This window comes from Sminthopsis crassicaudata, chromosome 6 (assembly GCF_048593235.1).
Source record: "Sminthopsis crassicaudata isolate SCR6 chromosome 6, ASM4859323v1, whole genome shotgun sequence".
Classification (NCBI taxonomy): Eukaryota; Metazoa; Chordata; class Mammalia; order Dasyuromorphia; family Dasyuridae; genus Sminthopsis; species Sminthopsis crassicaudata.
Window position 1 is genome coordinate 254,988,312 of NC_133622.1, and position 20,723 is coordinate 255,009,034.

The 20,723-nt window shown below is 44.6% G+C and overlaps 1 protein-coding gene across 1 annotated transcript in view; it reads right to left on the reverse strand.

Annotated features, from left to right (window-relative positions):
- Positions 1-20,723, reverse strand: part of SHANK2 (SH3 and multiple ankyrin repeat domains 2) — a 534,119-nt gene that overhangs the window by 473,209 nt on the left and 40,187 nt on the right. The window contains exon 2 of the mRNA XM_074275360.1: positions 12,238-12,466. Coding sequence (XP_074131461.1) covers positions 12,238-12,466 — 229 coding nt within the window. The remainder of the gene's footprint in view (positions 1-12,237; positions 12,467-20,723) is intronic.

The following is a 20,723-nucleotide window of genomic DNA, read 5'->3' on the forward strand; positions in this document are numbered from 1 at the left end:
CTCCCAAGGAGTTTGTGTCGCCTCCACATTAACACGTCATGTGGGAGGACCTGTCATTTCCTTCATTAATCCACAACCTCCCTCTAGCTTCTGTTCTTACAGAGTCGCCCCAAGGCTCAGCAAAGTTGAGGAAACTCTTTGTGACTCAGTCAGTGTCAGAGGCTGGAAAGTCATGTCTGCTCGACTCTATCCACTGGACCAAGTGACCTTTGAATATGCTGATTGGAGACTTTTAAAACAAAGTTTTTATTAATATTTCTCTTTCTTACAGTATCAAAGCTATTCCAAATACCCCTCCTCCTCCCTCTCCCAGAGAGCTAGAAATATGACAAAATACTTTGAGAGGGGGAAAGAAGTCAACATTAACTGATGAATAAATGGGAAAAGTTCAAGAATAAATACAATGTACAACACCCATAACCTTCTCCCCTCCACAAAGGGACAGTGAGGATATCTTTCCATCCCTAATCTTTCAAGCCCTGGTGATTTTCATGATTTTCTTCTGACTTTATAAAATCAATTTCAGGCTCACTTAGAGTTGAGGGAGATTCATCGAGTCTATGGCCCATTTTTTATAGAGATGGAAACTGAGGCCATGAAATAGGAGAAATTAGGTCACGATTGTAAAGCTAGAACATTGGACCCGAGTCAGGGTACGGACCCAGATCCTCTGACCAAAATGTACTTTCCAAGACCACCTGAGATTTCAGGGAGAGTTTTGCAGAAAGTCATTGGGTAGTTTCCCAATGGAGCCTGACCTAGAAATTCACACAGGACAAACTTCATGGAGGAAGGATGCTGATTTGCTCAGAGCGGGACCCATAGGTACCTAATGGTGGCAAACTTCTCACAGAGATTCAGAATGAGGTCTAATCTTAGCCAAAGAACTGCACGGAGCCATGCCAAAAGGGAAAAGGACCCCTCATTTTGGGAAGCCCCAGGAATCTGTCCTAGAACTTAAGGTGTCCAACCCCTTCAGGCAGCTAGGTAGTTGGGGTGGGCTTGGAGACAAGAAGAGCTCAGTTTAGATCGGGTCTCAGATACTCAACCATCACTACTTACAAGCTGGGTGACCCTGGGCAAGTTACTAAACCTTTCCCTAGCTCAGTTTCCTCAACTATAAAATGGAGATAATGAGTTATCTCCCCATATCGTGGTGAGGATCACATAAGATAACAATTGTAAAGCTAATTTAGCATAGTACCTAGCACATAATTGGTACTTCATAAATCCATCCATTCTTCCTCCCTTCCTTCCTTTGCTTCTTTCACTTCCTTCCTTCCTTTTCTCCCTCCCTCCCTTCATTTCCTTCCTTTTCTCTTTCTTTATCAATGACTTGAATAAGGACATATCTTTCCATTTTCTAGATGACACAAAACAGAGAGGCAAAGTGTACACAATAGACCCAAAAAGTTCATGACAGGACAGAATGTTGAGTCAATTCCCTTCGAGAATTTGATTCCACAGATATGGATTCATCACTTCACATACACGAGCTCCTGCATTTATGGCTGTGTGAGACACAAAATGGGACCGTCCTGGTCTTCACGGAACCTCATTCTAATGGATGAGGAAGAGGAAGGCAAGATGCAAAGAGCTTTAGGGGAAAAAAAATCTAAGAAAGGAGAGAATTCTTTCTTCTGGAAAGGGCCAACCAGAGAAAGCTCCAAGGAAGAGGAGACACCTGAAATAATCCTGGAAGAAGAAAAGTTTTGATAAGTGGGTACAAAGAAGCACTATGCTCCTGAAAGGAGAGATGACCACTATGTATAAAGAGGTGGCCTGTCAGGAAATCTAACGAGGAGAAATTCCAGAAAGTCCACTTCCCCACTAAGAGATGGGGGACCCACTTTAGATGGAAATGATTTAGGGCTGATGTGTTGAGTTCTAGATGAGTCGCCCCGAAGGGCTGCTTGGAGAATGAGAGAGGTCATTATCCACTGCCTTCTCTATTCTCCGACTTCATCTGGAGAATTAGGTAAAATTCATTGCCCTACACTGTGAAAATAAGCAGGGAAGGGTCTAGAGGAGGGTAATCACAGCAGAGAAGAGCCTGGAGAGCACCTCAGAGGAGAATAGGCTGAAGGAACTGGACTTGATTATCCTGATGGGGAGAAGACTCAGAAAAGGACATGAGTTATCTGAAGGGCTGTCCCATGCAGGGAACAGGTCTCTTCTGCTAGGCCCAAGGCAGAGCAATCAGCAGCAATGCACAGGCAATATCTGGCACACTGTAGGTGCTTAATAAATGTGTGCTCTGATATAAAGGAACCCTCCTTAGTGATTCAGGTTGTCCAAAGGTACAATGAGGTGCCTTAAACAGGTTTATTCTGTTAGACCCAGCAATCAGCAGCAATGGACAGACAATATCAAGAACACTGTAGGTGCTTAATAAATGTGTGTTCTGATACACAGGAACCCTCCTTAGTGATTCAGATTGTCCAAAGGTACAATGAGGGGCTTTGAGAGGGAGTAACTTCACCAGAAGCTTTCAGGCACAGGCAGGATGACCACTTGTCAGGGATGCTATTGAAAACGCTCCAGAGAAAGAAGCAGATGGTTTCTGAAGGACAGTGGCCAAAAGACTTGGGTTCAGGTTTCAGTCTTGACCACCTGCTTTCCTTGAGGTCTCTCTGAGCCTCCATTTCCTTCCTCAGGAGCTGGATAAAGGGGGTGAGCCACAGATTCCCCCATGGTTTCTTCCTGCTATGACCATCTTTGCTATGTCCTTGACAACACGATAATTCTCTAATTTTGCTTAAAACAAGAGCTTCATAATGACTCTTGGAGAGGCAGAGAAAGAATATCTGGGTGACCTTGATAAAGAAGATTTATTCAATTTGGGATAATTAATGCAATTAAGGAACTCTGGGGTTTTTCTTAATTTAGCTTTTATCCTCTGATATCAGGTAGAGTCGAAATGAGAGTGGGCTACTCTTTAGTTTTGTGTTTAGATAAAAGAAAAGACTTCATTTGAAAGATAAAGTCTCAATTAGAAGTCAAAACCCCTTCTCCACTAAAACAAAAAACAAAAAAAACAAAAAACAAAAAAAACCCACACCTTTCATACAAAAATAATTGAGATTAAATTCATTACCTGAAAATCAGAGAGCTTCTCTCCCTTCTCCTTTTCCCCAAAATATTTCTGACCTGGACAAATTGGTCCTAAACTATCTTGGGGTCTCCCATTTATACCCAAAAATGGTCTTAGAAGACAGCTAGTTCAATACTCTCATTTTGCAGAGGGGGAAACTGAGGCTCAGAGTGATCAAGTGGTGTCCAAATTTACAAGGGAAGCAAATTCTAACTCAGATCTCCCCTCTCTAAATCTGGGTCTTTCTATCACCTCTTTGCTGCCTCATGATACTTCTCAAAGAGTCAAATCCCCCTGTGGGGGCCCATTGTGTCATTGAAAGATGAGAACAAGCTATTTTAGGACACCTGCACAAGCTATTTTGGAAATTCTTACTCAGTCGTACCCTACTACCCTGGATAAAACTCATTTCCTCAGAAAGGGCAGAAGGAAGCCTCGGGCAGCAAGGGGGGCAGCAGCTGGTATTAAGGTACACAAAGGGTGCCCTCAACAATGAGACCGAAGCTTACTAAGCCCCCTCAGGTTTTCTTATCTCCATTTTACAGAAAAAGAAAATGAAACTCAAATAATTAACTGACCCATTCACAGTGGCAAAGCAAGGAAATATTGTCAGAGGCAAGATGCACACCCCCGAGTCTGTTCCCCATGAGGTCACTGCTTCTTCAGTGACCTCCATTGTCAACTTCTCTCCTCACCTCCCTGGAGGACGCTAACTAGGTCACTTACTCATTCAATATACATTTCTTGGGGACAGGTTTTGGGTAGAGTTTTCCCTGTCTGACAGATGGGAACACTGAGGCACCGAGAGATGAATCAAACTTGCATCAAATTTGGAATCTGGAAATTGGCTCATAAGCATCTCCGTGGCCAAGCAGAGCAGCAAAAGGGAGCTCAATCCTGGGGTTTTATGTATTTGGAAATCAATGATAATTTAATATAATATATATATATATACATATAAATAAGTAAATGAGTGAATGAAGAAATAATTTAATATATATAAATATAAATAAGTAAATGAGTGAAAAAAAGGAATAATTTAATGTAACATATATACATATAAATAAGTAAATGAGTGAATGAAGAAATAATTTAATATAATATATATATACATATAAATAAGTAAATGAGTGAATGAAGGAATGAAAGATGATTCAGAAGAAGTGAAATGTCTTAGGAACAGGGTAAGACATGAACTTCACGGCCTTGAGAGTGCCATCAGTCCAGCAGGATTTATGGAGTTTTCCTTCGGCAATGGTCCCAGACTCGATGGCTGCTGTGGCCCCTCGTCCCTCGGAGAAGATGACCCTCCTCCCTATGACCCCGTTCACCCCTCAGTAGGGTCTGCAGGGACTCAAACAGAGGCACGGAGCACACCAAGTGAAATGTGCTCTCTCAGGGGCTGCTGGCTAAATCATTCCGTCCTTAGAAAATATTAACCTAATGGGTAACAAAGGGAGGCACTGAATGAACAGCATTCTGAAATGATTCACAGAGGAGAGAAAAGGAGGACAGAGAGAGAATGAGGGGAAGAAAGGACAAAGAAAGAAAGGGGGAAAGGGAGGAGGAAAAAGGAAAGAGAATGGGAAAGGGAAGAGAAAGCAAGACAGAGGAATATGAGAGAAGGATGGAAGGGAGGAGAAAGGGAGAAGAGAGGAAGACGGGGCTGAGGGAAAAAAGAGGAGTAGAGGATGTGAGGAAGAAAAGGGAGAGAAGATAGAGGCAGAATGAAATATGGGGGGAGGGGGGAAGTCCCACATAATCTCAGCTCCCGTTGCCTTCAGCACGAGACTCAGCCAAAGCATTTATGACAATTTGAGCTAATCCCAAAGTAATGAGAAATTCCTTTTCAGTGGTTCAGAAGAAATAAGGGGAGGCAAAAGATGGAGGGCAAAGGGAAGGAAAGGCCGGGGAGCAATGCAGCCTCCTCCAAAGGCTCAGTCCCCGTCGGCCGTCCTCTGCCAGAGCTGGATGGCCGGCATTGGAGGGAGCCAATGGGGGTCTTATTAGTTACTCGGCTTAGAGCAGCGCCTGGCACACAGTAGGCCCTTGGCAAAGGCTTCTTGACTGACAGAGGCCTGAATTCATGGAAGAATCCCTGTCTCGTAGGTGAGGGGGAAAAGGCTCCACAGACTAACGCCAGGGAGGGGTCCCAGAGCCTGCAGCTTCCCTGGGGCCAGGAGCCCCCTGCTGATGGAGGGCAGGCGCCTCCTCTGTGATTTCTGGATGTAGAAGGTGCACAGGGCAGCGAAAGGGTGGGATGGAAGTGGGTGGTCTCGGGCCCCAAGCCGGCTCACCACCAAACTACCACAAGACCTTAAAATCAGCTAACCCAATTCAGTTAAATGATGGAACAAGTCTCAGTCAAAAACTTCTACCTAGTCACTCTTGTGGTACAAGAGTCAAGATGTAGACCTCGCCTCAGAGAAAAGTGACTCAGGCTTATAAGGACCTAGGACTAGGCCCATTTTACAGATGAGGAAACCGGGTCCTAGAGGACCTACTAAGTAAAGACACCTAAAGTCTGCTTGACTCCTAGTCACTCACTCTGCATCCTAAGCCATGGACACTGTCCCCAAATTTCCTCAGAGGTTTCGGGCATCAGAACCTACCAGGCTGGGTCATGGCGGCCAGGTCCCTCCACTGCGCTGTCCCAGGGAGCTGAGAGCACCAGCCTGAGCCAGGGACAAGGGGCCAGAGGCATTTTCCTCCATAAGAGCCATAAGCAGAAAGAGCCCAGCCTTCCCAAGTGCCCACTGGGCAGGGGTGGGGGCAAGGATCTCTCTGGTGACAAAGATCCCATGACAAATTCACTTCGTGAGTCACTTGCAGGATCCCATTGTGCTTTTAAAAGTCAGGGACCAGAAGTCAGGAACAGAACACGCTGTGGGCAGAGCCGCAAACGGGGCCGATCTTTCTGGAAAGCCACGTGCAATCACCCGAGCTAAGGCGCCCAGCTGTTATTTGCTCTGGCCCGAGCACAGCCCCAGCGGGTCCAAGACAAAGGGAACGGGCCCGCTGGGGGGCAAAATATTCCGAACGGCAATTTTTATTTTTATTTTTGTTCTCTCTGGCTGCAGAACAGTGGAAACAAAGGAGCTGCCCGATGATTAGCGGGTGGCTGACTCACATTTGAAATTGGAATACTTTCCTGTGATGAATTCTGAGAAATTTGGGCAAATTGGTTTGCACAGAGAAAAAGAGAGCGAGGCAGGCCAGGGGCCCGTGTGCAGGCTGCTGGGGGAGACCACAGTGTGCCAAGCCAGAAAGACTGGGGTTCAAATGACGTCTCGTTCACTTAGTGCAATCTTGGCCAAGGCACCTCCCCTCCGCCTCAGTTTCCTCATCTGTAAAATGGGATATTGATAGAACCTATTACCCAGGGTGGTGGGGAAGAGCAAATGAGGTAATAATTGCCACGGTGCTTAGCACACAGTAGGCACTATACAAACGTCAGCTATTGTTGCGGTTTATTGTTACTACTTTTACTAATTCCTAAATTGGAGCCCCGGTGCCCTGGGCACAGGACAGGGAAGTTGTTATCAGCCAAATCTGTACCAGAAGAGGGAGTCCTCACCCTCATGATCGGACCGTCTCCCTCCACACTTATCAGCACTTTTCTTCCCCTGAAAATATATCGAATCTATTTTGTTTTCCCGTATCTGGCACATGGCAGCTCCGTGCCCAGCCCAGGAGAGGTCTCTGTATCCCCATCTCCTAGCACGGTGCCCGACAGATGCCAAGTATTTGATTTAGCTACCAAAGTCCGCTGAATAGAGCCGACCTCACGGTCACCACAGGGGACGCTGAATGCTACAGGAAGCCCAGTTCTAGGAAATGAACCTTCTCGGTCTCGACGGACCAGTGAGGAGCCTTTCCCGCCTCTCGTTTGACAGAGACAGGGACAGATGCTACAGAATAAGGGAGCTCAACGTCACCCGTCTTCACTGAGGCAGTAACTGCTTCTGTCTATTGTACAGGCCGGGATCAAGGCGGGAGTGGGGGAGGTTGGGGGAGGGGGGACATCAGCAACTCACTAAAAAGCAAAAGGCAAAAATCGCAAAACCAAAAGTAAACTGATGAAATGAGGGAGCCCCCCATCCTTCCAGAAACAGCGGCTCCAAACCACGAGGGAGCTGGCTCAGAGTGGAGGGGACGGCGGTCACAGAGGAGAAGTGAGGGCTGCGGTCCTCAGCCTTAAAGCAGCTGGAAGGGGGGAATCCCAGCTGGGCAGCAAAAGGCGAACACAGGAGACCCAGAAGTCCAGCCCGCACCCCCGGAATGACCAAGGAGCGTGATCGAGGGAGGGACACAAGGTCTCTGTCTGTCTGTCTGTCTCTCTCCCCCCACCAACTGCATTTTACCTCTGCAAACCCCAAGGCCACTTTGAGACCCAGCATAGCTGGCCGGCCATTTCCCATAAAGCCATGCATTCAGGGGTGCTTGTGTCTCGAGGGTGACAGATGGGGTCCCACAACAGGGGGGCGTGGAGTTAAGGGGAGGCTGACCTAAGGCCGGTGGGAATCCCTGCACTCACTACCTCTGGCAGGATATCAGAGAGAAAGAGCCCGGCAGGACACGAGGTCCGGTGCCGGGGATCAGTCGGAATTATGTATGACAGTAGGTTCTATGAACACGCCTCCCAGCTAAAGATGCTCTTGATGGACGGAGCTTTCCCTTCTCCTAGGATCAGGAAGTGCATTTGTGCCGTGAATATTCTCCCCGAGACCGCCAGGTTCTCCTGCAGCCTCCGTCCCTCGTAAGCCGTGGCCAGGAGCCACAGGCTCGAATGCCAGGATCGCCTCTCCGGCAGGGCCGCCCCTCCAGAAAACATTAACAGAGGCACAAGATGTATTGACTTTGGCACGAGCGGGGGCTTTGCAAACAGGCAAGACGACTGTGGCTGTTCTGGGCCCAGAGTCAACACAATGGAAGGCATTGTGAGCCTGGAAGAGCGGGCAGCCCTGGAGAACAAAGGGCTCCCACCCACCTTCCCTCAGCCAATCCGAGGTCCTCGGTGGGACCCCGCGCCTTGGGGATGGGGCCCCGGACCCTTCTGGGGCAGGCAAAGCTACCCCCGACTCAGGAGAACAACCGGCTGGACCACAGGTCCTGTCCTCGGGGAGCCGACAGCAACACTGCTCTCCCAGCCGGTCCCGGGATGGGGAGCTTCAAGGGACCCAGAGCTTGGCCAAGCAGGAGAAACTGAGGCCCAGAGAGGAGGTCCTCTGCCCATGGTAACCCTGGTAACAAGAGGCAGAACTTCAGGCCCTGGGGGGAATGTGCAGAAAGCCTTTCACCTTCCCGTTTGGGACTCCTAGCCAGGAGGTCACACTTTCCCTGGGCGGGCAGGAGTCACTCCACCAACAGTCGTTTATTAAGCACTTGCTTTGTGCCAAGCAAAGAAGGGCAAAATCATTCCCCCCTCCAGGAGTCTGAGGAAAACAGCTACAAATATCCAAGATGTGACAGGATAAATTAGACTTCCCCTTTATAGGGAAGAAACCATCCATAAAGGAATGGATAAAGGGCCCCTGCTACGGGATGATGGGATATGAGCACAGATGAGGGATCTCTGAATCTGGTCAGAACCAAAAAATGTCCAGCAGTACGGGCAAGGAGAAAGGAACATTGCCCTGAAATCCAGACTTCTGGCGGCTTTTTCATTTCCATGATTCCAAAAGGACAAAAGAAGGAAGACCATTTGTGCAATTCCGTGCTTCTTTGTGTGTCGGGATTCAGAAATATCTCTGGCCCTCGTGACCGTGTAATTAGGAGCAAGAATTCAGTGCCTTTTCCCGAAGTGCGCTCACGTGCAGGAACAGACTCAGAGATGATCTATCTCATGATGGACATGGAGCCGCAGAAGCCCGGAGAGTCGAAAATCACGTGATTCCCTACGCCTAAATCAAGAAGGAGTTCTGCATCCAGGACACCATTTCCTAGAGTTCCTAAAGTGTCCTGCTCGGGGAGGTTGTCAGCACTTTACTGAATCCATCTCGCAATCACATGCAGCTCGCAAATTGGACTTAATGGAAAGGAAATTCTGAATTTAGCCTCTGTGGACAAGGGATCAAATTCTGGTCCAGATCTTTGCTCACCTCATGAGCCTAGAGAAACTACTTCCTCTCTCTCTCCCTGGGGGGCTCAATTCCTTCAAAGTATAGACATAAGAGGATTTGATGGAAGAAGAGGGCAATTTAATTTAGGAAACATTTACCAGGTGCGCAATGGGTAGAGCACTAGACGTGGAAGCAGGAAGACTTATTTTCATTTGTTCAAATCCAGCCTCAGATACTTACTAGATAAGTGACCCTGGAGCAAGACATTCATCCTGTTTGCTTCAGTCCCTTATCTGTAAAATGGGCTGGAGAAGGAAATGGCACACCATTCCAGCATCTTCTCCAAATGGGGTTAGGAAGAACTGGACATGACTAGGACGACTCCATAATGACAATCCAACATGTTCTGCAGGAATTCAGAGACTCTGGATGAAAATCCTCACTCTGCTACTTAGTTGTTGGGAATTTTCCCCTCCCCTCTGGCCTTAGGATCCCTTTCTATAAAGTGGGGGGGGGGGAGGATAGGGTAACTGCCAAGCTTTCTTCCATTGCAGATTCTCCAAATCTACCGTCCCACATGCTCAATGTCCACTACAAGTCTGGGTGCTGTCCAAGGTTCTGGGACTAAAAAGCCACAAACAAAGCAATTGCCATTTACAGTCTACTGAGGGAACAGAACAGGCCCAGAGCTAAGAAAACACAAAGTATACACAACACAGAGTGATTATACAAGTAAAGAGGGCTCAGAGCCGGCAAAGGGAGAAAACCAGCAAGAAGAACTCGCATCTGAGCTCGGTTCTGAAGGCATTTTCTCTCTAAGGTTGCTTTGAGCTCTAAATCCTATTATCTCCAGGAATCTTTTGATTTTGCACAAAACAGTCCCCCTTTCCCAGGGAGAGACAAAGTCAATCTGTCTGGCTCTGATGCACATGTGACCTTGGATAGGATAAGTGCCTTCATTTCCCAGGATCTCACTTTCCTCATCCATATAATGAGGTGTCCAAGGTTCCTGGTGTTGACTTATGATCCACTGATTTTATGATCTATTTGCTTCCAGAGTAAATTTAACCAAATCCTTGATAATCAAAACAAAACTTATGTGAAAATGTGATCTGGCCCTAGGCCCCAGGGAGAATTGAGGACATAGGGGAACATGTAGGCAATTAAAAACTTCAAACAAACCAACTAAGCGCACACCAGTGGAATATGAAGTCTTTGAGAGCCAGGAGTGTGTCCTTTTGGGGTACGAGCTCTCAGCATCTGGAACAGCACCTGGCACAATGTCACAGCTTAATGTCACAATGTCACTGCTTCTGAAGTGAAATCACTGAAAGATTTTTGGCTATTGAGGTTCTGCTACATCAGGCATGTCAACTTTGACAACCTTATTTATGAAGTCAAGAGATGGAAATATTTCTTATATTTTTATCTAGGATGACTCAGGGGTCTTGTCTACACTGTGCAAAGCAGAATGAGAGCTTTTTGATGGAGTTAGACTGATAGCACTGACTGAAGAGACACTGAGCTGCTGCTGCTACTACTTCTACTACTGTTATTACTATTGCTACTACTACCATTATTACTACTGTTATTGCTACTATTACTCCCGCTACTGCTACTATTATTAACTATTGCTACTGCTACTACTATTACTACTGCTACTGCTATTGCTACAATTATTATTGCTACTACTACCATTATTACTACTGTTATTGCTACTATTACTCCCGCTACTGCTACTATTATTAACTATTGCTACTGCTACAATTATTACTGCTACTACTGCTACTATTATTGTTATTACCATTGCTACTATTATTACTATTGCTACTGCTACTATTATTACTGCTACTACTGCTACTATTATTGTTATTACCATTGCTACTACTATTACTATTGCTACTGCTACTATTATTGCTACTTCTACTGCTACTACTACTATTATTATTACTACCACTGCTGCTACTACCACTATTGCTACTACTGCTGCTGCTATTACTTGAATAGGATAATAACAGCACACACAATAAAGTACTACATTAATTGGTTTCTCTACTCTGGGATTCAAAAGCTAATGGTTCCTGAAAAATTCTGAGACCTTTCAGAGGTTATGTTAGAACTGTGTTTATAATAGTACAAAGACATTTTAATTCATAATATAATAAATATGAATAGATAAACCACATAAAGGAAAATCTCTTTGAGAGCATGTAATTATTTTTAAGAGTGTAAAGGAGTCCAGAGACCAAAAAGTTTAAGAACTGCTGCTCTAAGGAATAGAGGAATTCAGAAAAGGAAGAGCAGGACCCAGGTCATAGAGATCCCAGAAGTTTAAAGCACAGAATAAGAACTATCTCAGTTGCTCCTGGCAACAACCCTGAAGGACAGATGCTATTATTGTTCCCATTTTACAGGTAAGAAAACGGAGGTAGTTAGAGGCTAATCAGCTTGCCCAAGGTCATGTAGCTAGATCTGAATTCAAGTCTTCTGGAGTCCAGGCCTCATGCTCTCCCCTGTGCCATCAGAGCTGGAAATGGTCTCAGAGGAATGTAGTCCACTTTATACCCAACAAGAATGTTCTGTCATCCCCAAGGGACTTTTGCTTATTGATGTAGAATGAGGGGCAGCCCCTCCCCATCTGGGACAACTCTAGTTTTAGGAAATTTTCCAATAACTGAGTCTTGGAGTTCTACTCTTTCTTCCCACTCCTGCCCTCAAGAGCCAAGCAGATCAGAGGAGAGGCAGCCCACTGGTAATAGAAACCATGCTGAATTTGGTGACCAAGGATCTGGATTCAATTCCAGCTTCCCCTCCCCTCTTACTGGAACCTCTGCCAGCCACGTCATTTTTGTGTCCTCCATAAAGGGCTGGGGCTAGGCAGAATGGCCGTGCAGCCTGGGCTCTGAAAACGCTCTAAGGACCCGGTTCTCTGACCCTTAGAGGGGGGTCTCGGACTGAGAGAGAAGGAAGAGGAACGGACAAATGACCAGGCCTGAGAACAGCACCAGCAGCTGGGCAGAGCAGAGGCTGCAGCAGGCACAGACCCACCCCTGGCCCTGGCCGGATCCTTCCAAATCCTACCGTCTGCTGCAGGTCCTGGATGATGACGCGGATGACCAGAGTGTTGCCCTGGCTCTCCTCCATCTTGACCGTGGGCTTCTCCGAGGTCGCCCGGATAGTGTCATAGATGGTCTCCTCTTTGGAGCTGTCTGACTCGGACTCCATCGAATAATCGGAAAAGCTCTGGGCCATCTCATCTTCGCTGGACGTGGGACTCCGCGGCATGGCTCCGGGGCTGCCTTGTCTCCTCCTGTCTTAGAAAAAAAGCCAAAGGGACAAAGCGGAAACACATTTTAAAACCGGGAAGGTAAAACAACATTTTCAACAACTCAGAGATCTCTTTTTCACTTCCTATTTACCTTTGTAAGACTTATTTCTGCCTTCCCTTCCTTTACTCTCCCCCCCCCCCATCCTTTAAGTGTTAGGGCTATGGAACGACGGATGATGGTAGCTTGAACATTTTCTCTAAGAATCAAGAGTTGGTCCAACCAAAGTGGTCAACAAAAGAAAACCACGGTCCAGGGCAAAGACATATGTGCTCTCAATCCTGCACTGAGCATTTTTAACACCAACTTAATTCAATGTAATTTAACAAACATGGAGGATCTCCCACATGTAAGAAGCCATGCTAGGTGATAAGAACACAAAAAAGTAAAGGAAACAGATCCTAGCTTCAATAAACTCGCATAATAAGGGGGTGCAGTGGGTAACATGTAATAGTAAGTGCAATGTAAACACAAGAAAAACACATTTCAATAGTCAGAGCCGACATCGATATAGCATCTTAAGGTTTTCCTTGAAGTGTTTTACATATGATATCTCACATCATCCTTACAACCCTGTGAGTTAGGTCCCATTATTATCCTCATTTTACAGTTTAGGAAACTGAGGCAGAGGCTCACAGACTTACTCGGAGTCACATAGTAAGCGTCCAAGACAAGACCTAAACCCAGGTCTTTCCTGACTATAAAACCCACACTCTATCCAGTGTGTCACCTGTTTTGTACATGAAAAAGAAAAAGGAGAGAAGAAGGGAAAGAAGGAGGAAAGGAGGAGGAAGAGAGAGAGACAGAGCAATAAGGCAAGAGGCAAAGAGAGGAGAGAGAGAACAAAGACGACAGAGAGACAGAGAGAGAGAGAGAGAGAGAGAGAGAGAGAGAGAGAGAGAGAGAGAGAGAGAGAGAGAGAGAGAGAGAGAGAGAGAGAGAGAGAAAGGAGACAGAGAGGAGGGAAAGAGGCAGACAGATTGGGGGAGACAAAAAAGTGAGGGAGACCAGAAAAAGAGGGGAAACAGAACGGGGCAGGCAGAGACAGAGAGGGACAGAGAGCTAGACAAAATTAGAGTAAAATTCGCTTAGAGGAATGAAATATTTAGGATTTCAAAAAAATAATGAAAAAACTAGAAAAGATATGAGAACAGCTCTTGAGAGCTCAAAATATACTCTAAAGCAGTAATCACCAGAATATTTGGTGTAATAAGAAAAAATAGAAAACTAAATCAATGGAACAGGCTAAATAAGAAAGCATTTTAAAAATTGACTCAATACTCCAATTACTGCTAAATCCATGCACATCACTGACTTGGGGAAAAGCTCCCTATAAGATATGCTGAGGAAACAAAAAAGCAGTTGTGCAAAATTAGGTTTAAAGCAACAGCTTATACCATATACCACAGTAAACTCAAAATGTATATAGCCTTAAAGGGCGTGGAATTAAAAATATAAAGGAACAAGATCTCCAAGCTTTTCTAACAATGGCCAAGAGGAGAATTTTTAATCAAGCAAGGCATAAAAGGAATCATGAAAGATCAAAACCAGTTCATTTTGATTATATAAAATTAAAAAGTAGTGGGGATCAGGGCTAGAGAGAGAATGACTGCCGTCTTGGGTAAGTTTAAGGTACCTATGGAACATCCGGTTGGGAATGCCAGGAGGCTACAGAATCTGAACTCAGGAGACTAGGGTTGTACTTCTCTCTCTGGGCACATCAGCATAGAGATAATTACCTCTCCAGGAGGTTCTCTAGGTGAGAGATCAAGAGAGAGGCTTTCAATGGGTCAACTGACCACCCAAGGACTCTGAGGGAAGGGTTTGGCAGGGAGCAAGAAAAACAAGAGAGAACCGTGCCATAAAAAACAGAGAATTTGGGAGGAAAACCGAGCAGAGGTTAGAGGGTCGAGGATCTAATGTTGAGCAGTTAAGACTATGGGAAGAAAGAAGGGACAGACACCGAGTCAGGGAGAAGAGGATGAGAAATTTTGCTCCTTGAATTTGAGGTAAGAGAGAGTGAGGATCTTAGAGTGACTGAAGTGTGGGTGAGAAGTGGGGTGACAAGCTAAGACAAATGGGAACCCCACTTTCCTGGGCCTCACTCTAACCCTCCCAACTTGGCATTCTGCAAGAGAAATCAATTCAGAAACTTCCAGCTTCTGAGACCATCCCAGCTGTAGGACGTCATCATGTCCCCCTGCTGGTAACCTCATTCACCTTTGTTTTAGCTTCTTTTTAGTCACTTGCTCATCCATCCATTAGATGATAAGCTTCTAAATCTAGTTTATGCTTTTCTTTGAATTTCAAACTTTTAGCCCATTGCCTAGCACATAGGGGAAACGTAACAAATGTTTATTGATTATTACTGAGCTTGAGATGCCTATGGGAGAGACAGGGGACGATCCCAAGCAAGCCAAGGACTTTGAGTGCATGCTTCCTTCCAGCAGATGAATGTTGCGATTTCTGTTTGATCCCAGCTAATCCCGTAACCAATTTCCCTGCCTTGGGGCATATATTGAGTCAAAGCAGGAGCAGGAGGCAATGGTCATCATATGCTCTTACACAAAGAGTTGTCCTTGGAGAGCCAAGAGCCAGGCTAATTTTCCCTCCTTGCTTCCTCAGAAATCACTGCAGATAACTCACCAGCTCCATCGTTCTCTGCAGTAAACGATGAAACTGGACTTGAAGATCTCAAAGTCATGTAATCTTGGAAAGCAGCAATGTAATTATGTCTGCTCCCACTAATCTGCAGTCACAGAGAAAACAGAGCTGATGCGTCGCTTTCCTCCCACTAGAAATCCAGAAGACCAGGTAAAGACAACAATCCGAGACACAGACCAGGCTCTTCATTTGTGGGATGAGGATGCTGGGCCCCATGCAGATCCACTTCAGTCTCCCAGACAAGTCCCATAGGAAAAGTCCTAGTAAAAGGTCCCCCAGATGCCTTACTGGAGGCAGTGGGTGAAGCATGGGAGCATGGGTGGGAGTGGGGGAGCCACTTTTCTGCGTTTTCGTATGAGGGAAGTTAAGAAGGAAAAGCCATGGGCACCAGATGGTCCCATTCTCACAGTAGATACGGAGAACCTTTTTCTAGATCCAGAGTCATCCTTTCTTGGTGCCATAGGCAACCCCTCTGCCAGGAGAGCCAAAGGACACAGGATTAAAGCCCCACAGATTTATAGCTGGAAGGGACCTCAAGAGACAAGTAATCTGATCCCATCTCACAGATGAGGAGATCAAGGCCCTGGAAGGGTTAAAATCACACAGATGTCAAGGCCAGGATTTGAGCCTGGTATAAATGCCAGTCACATCAAATGAACTCCAGTGGGGACAGGGAGCAGACGCAGGTGACTGGAGCTGAAAGGCGACTATGGAGCAATTTAAATGAGCTCCTGCTTAAAAGCGCCATAATGGAAACCATAAAAAAGGGCCCAAACACCTTCCGATTGGGTATTTCATGACTGGCTGGCTACAAATCAACCAGGGCCTCCTGGGGAGCTCAGAAATACTGCAGTGGCCACGTGGCTGCAGGTAAATGCTGCTGCAGGAAGCCCAGCCTCAGCAGCCCGGACAAAAGGGCCACTCTGGCCCACTCACCAAGCAGCCTCAAGATGCGGGAGCCGATTTCCAAAATAATTATGCCTTTCCTTAACCCCATCACAGAAAAAAAAAAGGAGGTGCAATGAAATCCTCACCCCCTGAACAGGTGTGAAAGGAAGGATGAACTTGACCAGGATCCCAACCTGTGGGTCTGAACCTGACCAGGATCCCAACCCGTGGGTCTGAACCTGACCAGGATCCCAACCCATGGGTCTGCGACCTCCCCCAGGCTCTGATCTTTGAGACTTTCAGACAACCAGGGCCAGGCCCACATCACCTGGCCAGTTTTCCTGTGATTTCAATCACAGCCTCCTAGCTTTAGAGCGGGCTGGCCCTTGGAGGCCACATAATCCAGCCCCATCCACTTACAGGAAAGGGAAATGAGGATTCAAGCAAGAATCCCCAGCCTGTGAGCACAGGGAGAATCACAGTTTGGGGCTGGAAAGGTCCCCTGGGCTCCTCTAAGCCAACTCATCTTACAGACAAGGAAACAAGGGATCAAGAGAGGTAACAAGCTATGAGCCAATATATATTGGATCACTTGCCAGCTGGGGAAGAGGTGGAAGGAAAGGGGAAAAAAAAGGAGAACACAGTTTTGTAGGGGAAGTGTCAAAAATTATCCATGTATATATTTTGAAAATAAAAATCTTTAATTAAAAAAAGAGAGAGATGACGAGCAATGAGCCATCTAAGGTGACCCAGGGAGAAAGTGACCAAGATAGACTGCCCTCTTTCTGATGACTGACTCCAAATTCCTGACTTTTGTCCTGTCTATGGCATCTTAAAACAGTAAAGAGAGTCTGGATTTGGATGTTCTCTAAAAGTTTAAATCCTCTCTCTGAAATTCAGTCACTGGACAGTTCAGCCCAACTCTCTCTTTGAACCTCAAGCACATCTTTAAGACTATAAGTTGTTGGAACATTAATGCACTGTTGGTGGAGTTGTGAACTGATCCAACCATTCTGGAGAGCAGTTTAAAACCTTGCCCAAAGGGCCATCAAACTGTGCACACCCTGTGATCCAGCAGAGCTCAACTGGGCCTGTATCCCAAAGATCTTAAAGGAGGAAAAGGGGCCCACGTGCAGAAATGTTCATGGGGCAAGGAACTGGAAGCTGAGTGGCTGCCCATCATTCGGAGAATGGCTGAATAAGTTATGGTATATGAATGTAATGGCATATTATTATTCTGTAAGAAATGCTCAGCAGGAGGATTTCAGGGTGAACTGAGGCTAAGTGAAGTGAGCAGAACCAATAGATCATTGCACAGATAACAACAAGATTATACAATGATCAATTCTGATGGACGTGGCTCTTCTCAATAATGGGAGATTCAAGGCAATTCCAATAGACTTGGGATGGAGAGAACCATCCGCCTCCAGAGGGAGAACTATAGATTTAAACATGGATCAAAGTATTTTTGCCACAGGTGCACCTGCGCAGGCTTGTGGGTGGGTGCCTGTATGGGTGGTTGGTTCTCTCATGGTTTTTCCCTTTGTTCAGATGGAAATATATCTTTGATATGGAAATCTGTTTTAAATGATGGTACACATAACCTATATCATCAGATTGCTTGCTGTCTGGGGGGGAAATTTTTGAGCTGAAAATCTTACAAAAATGAATTTGAAAACTATCTTTCTATGTAATTGGAAAAATAAAATATTCACTTTTTTTTAAAGACTACAAATTGTGGTTAGGTTATTATATGCATTGGTGGAGGTCCAGGCACTTCAGGACAGGAACACCAGGCACTTCCATACTGATAAAATCATGTCTTTGATGTACTGATGTAACAAAACTGAAGAACAACAAGACACCATAACTGACTCCAATTTTTGTTATTACAAATACAGTAACTCGTCCTTTTTGTGTACAGAGAGGATCATTCTGTCTGCTAATATTTGTGGACACAGCATTATCAGTAAGATCCCAAGGGGACAAGACAACATTATGTAACAAAGATCAAAAGACATAGAAATATAAAGTGCTTTGCAAACCTTAAAGAACTACATAATGCTTCTTGCTGTCATTATTATAACTTCCATGACATAGAGTTCTGTCGTGTAACGCCAATTTCTATTTCTGCTGCTTTTATAAAAAGTGAATGTCAACACTCTTCATTTTTTGTGTTAATTAAAGATACGGACGTTCGTTTGCTATTTCCCAAATTATAAACTATATCAGAAAACTTTTCGTATTATTAGTGATAATTTCCATTTCTCCCTTCAAAGACGCTCTATTTCCATACTTTGCCAATTTAGCCACTGGAGAATGAATTTCCAATCAATCTTCTAAGAAATCTGAAGTCATATTTTTAAATCAAATATTTAAAACAAAGATTTTCCCCTGATATATTTCTATCATTTTATCTCCGATACAATGCTTTTTTTTTTCTAGGCAAGGTCTAATTATAAAATCAAATTAACTTATTTTATACTAAATTGGCAAAGTAGGGGAATAGATCATCTTTGAAGGGAGAAATGGAAATTGTCACTAATAATAAGTTTTCTGATATAATTTGGGAAATAGCAAACTAACGTCCATACCTTTAATTAGCACAAATAATGAAAAGTGTTGAAATTCATTTTTTATAAAAAATTATTCAATACATTTTCCCATTTCTTGATATATAATTAAAATTTGTTCTCCTTTTTATAACTGGAATAAGTATATGACTTCCTTTATGTCAAATTTTTATTCTATATTCATATTTGATTGGGGGAGGGATTCAGAGCATACAGCTCAGGACCCCCAATCCTACCCAGCCCTCAGACTACCCGTCACAGATGCATGGTCAGAGACAGGCAATCAGCCACAAGCAGACCAGCTAAAGAGCTCTTCCTGGGGAAGAGAAGACTTCTTGGAGATGGACTAACTAGGCTTAGGAGCTTGTGGTCTTGCTGAGATACTAGGAGAAGAGTTGGCTGCCCCAGGAGCAAAAGGCAGAGATTTGAGAGGTGCAGATTTCAGTTAACAGGAGGCAAGCTTTCCTAAGGGCTGAGCTGTCCCAGGATGTAAGAGCTTGCCTCCAGAGGCCCCGTGCCCCCTCGTCCCCCCAAGAGAAAGCTGGAGAGCTTATCAGTGATCTGGGGGAAAAGTAAATCCAGGGAGTTGGGGTTGGACTTGATGGCGAGTCAGTCAACAATCATCAAGGCTTTATTAGCCAGGACTCTTGCCACAAACTGCTCCAAGCAATTACTATAGATGGAAGGGAAGTTAAAGACATCTCAGATAAGAGAGATTAGCACACAGCCAAGGACGTCCAAGCTACACACAGGGCAGATGGAGAGGGGAAATGAATTCTTGCAGAAGGGGGTTTGCAGCCGAGACTTGAGACTAAGACATCAGAGGGAAGGAGAGGGATGGCTCAGCAGGAGAACAGCAAGGAAAAAAGGAATATAGTAAATATAGTAAAATAAAGAAATACGGTTATAAGAGGGAATGTGCTGTCTGTGGAGCTAATATGACTGGATCACAGAGTCCAGGGAAAGGTAAAATGCAGAAAAGTGGAAAGATAGAAAGGGCTCAGACCATGCAAGGCTTAAACACCCCAAAAATGACTATTTTTGACTCTGGAAAAGAAGAGGGTTAGAAAAAAAGATGGGTTTTGTTTTTTTGGCATTTTGAGTTTGAGATGTCTACGCATTGAGATGTCCAAAAAAGGCAATTGGAGACACAGGACTGAAATTCAGGAGAGAAGGTGGTGCTGGATATATAAATCTGGAACTCATCTCCTTAAACATGACTATTGTTGGAAATGGTCTCCCAAAAAAAAAAATGATGGAGTGAGATAGAGGGATGCCCTGGGAGAAAGGGGAAGAAAGGAGTAGAATGGGGTAGATTTTCTCACATCTAGGAAGCACAAAAGGAGAGCTCTTACAGGGCAAGGAAATGAGGGATGGTGATGGCAGGGGATACTTGAACCCCACTCTCATTAGAATTGGTAAAAACAGGGAAGAATATTTATATACTCAATTGTGTCTAGAAATTTAAATTACTCAATAAGGAAATAAGAGGAGAAAAAAATGAGAAAAATAGGAGAGATGAAAAAAGCATGGGAGGAGTAAGTAGGCAGTGGTTAAAAGCTAAATAGACTTTTGAAGAGAAACAGGGTAAAATGAGAAAGAAAAGAAGAAACAAGAAAAAGAGATGGAGGAAGAGAAAGAACCATAATAATTATAACTATGAATGTAAATGGAATGAATTCACCCATAAAATGGAAGCAGATAACGGAACAAATTAGAAACAAGAATTCAACAGTATGTTATTTATAGGAAGCATACTTGAAACAGAAAGGTACACAAACAGTTAAAGTAAGGGGTTAGAAGAGAATCTAATATGCTTCAGCAAACTTAAAAAAAAGTGGGAGTTGCAATGCTGGTCTCACACAAAACAAAAGCAAAAATAGACCAAGGAATCTACATTTTGCTAAAAGACACCATAGGCAATGAAGTGATATCAAAAATATTATAAGTTTCTCTAATAAAAGTCTAATTTTTTCAAATATAAGAAGAGTATAAAATAGAGTCAAACTTATAAGAGTCATTCTTTAATGGACAAAGGATATAAGCAGGTAATTATCGGAAGAAGAAATCAAAGCTGTGTATATCTAAAAATGCTCTAAATCATTATTGGTTAGAG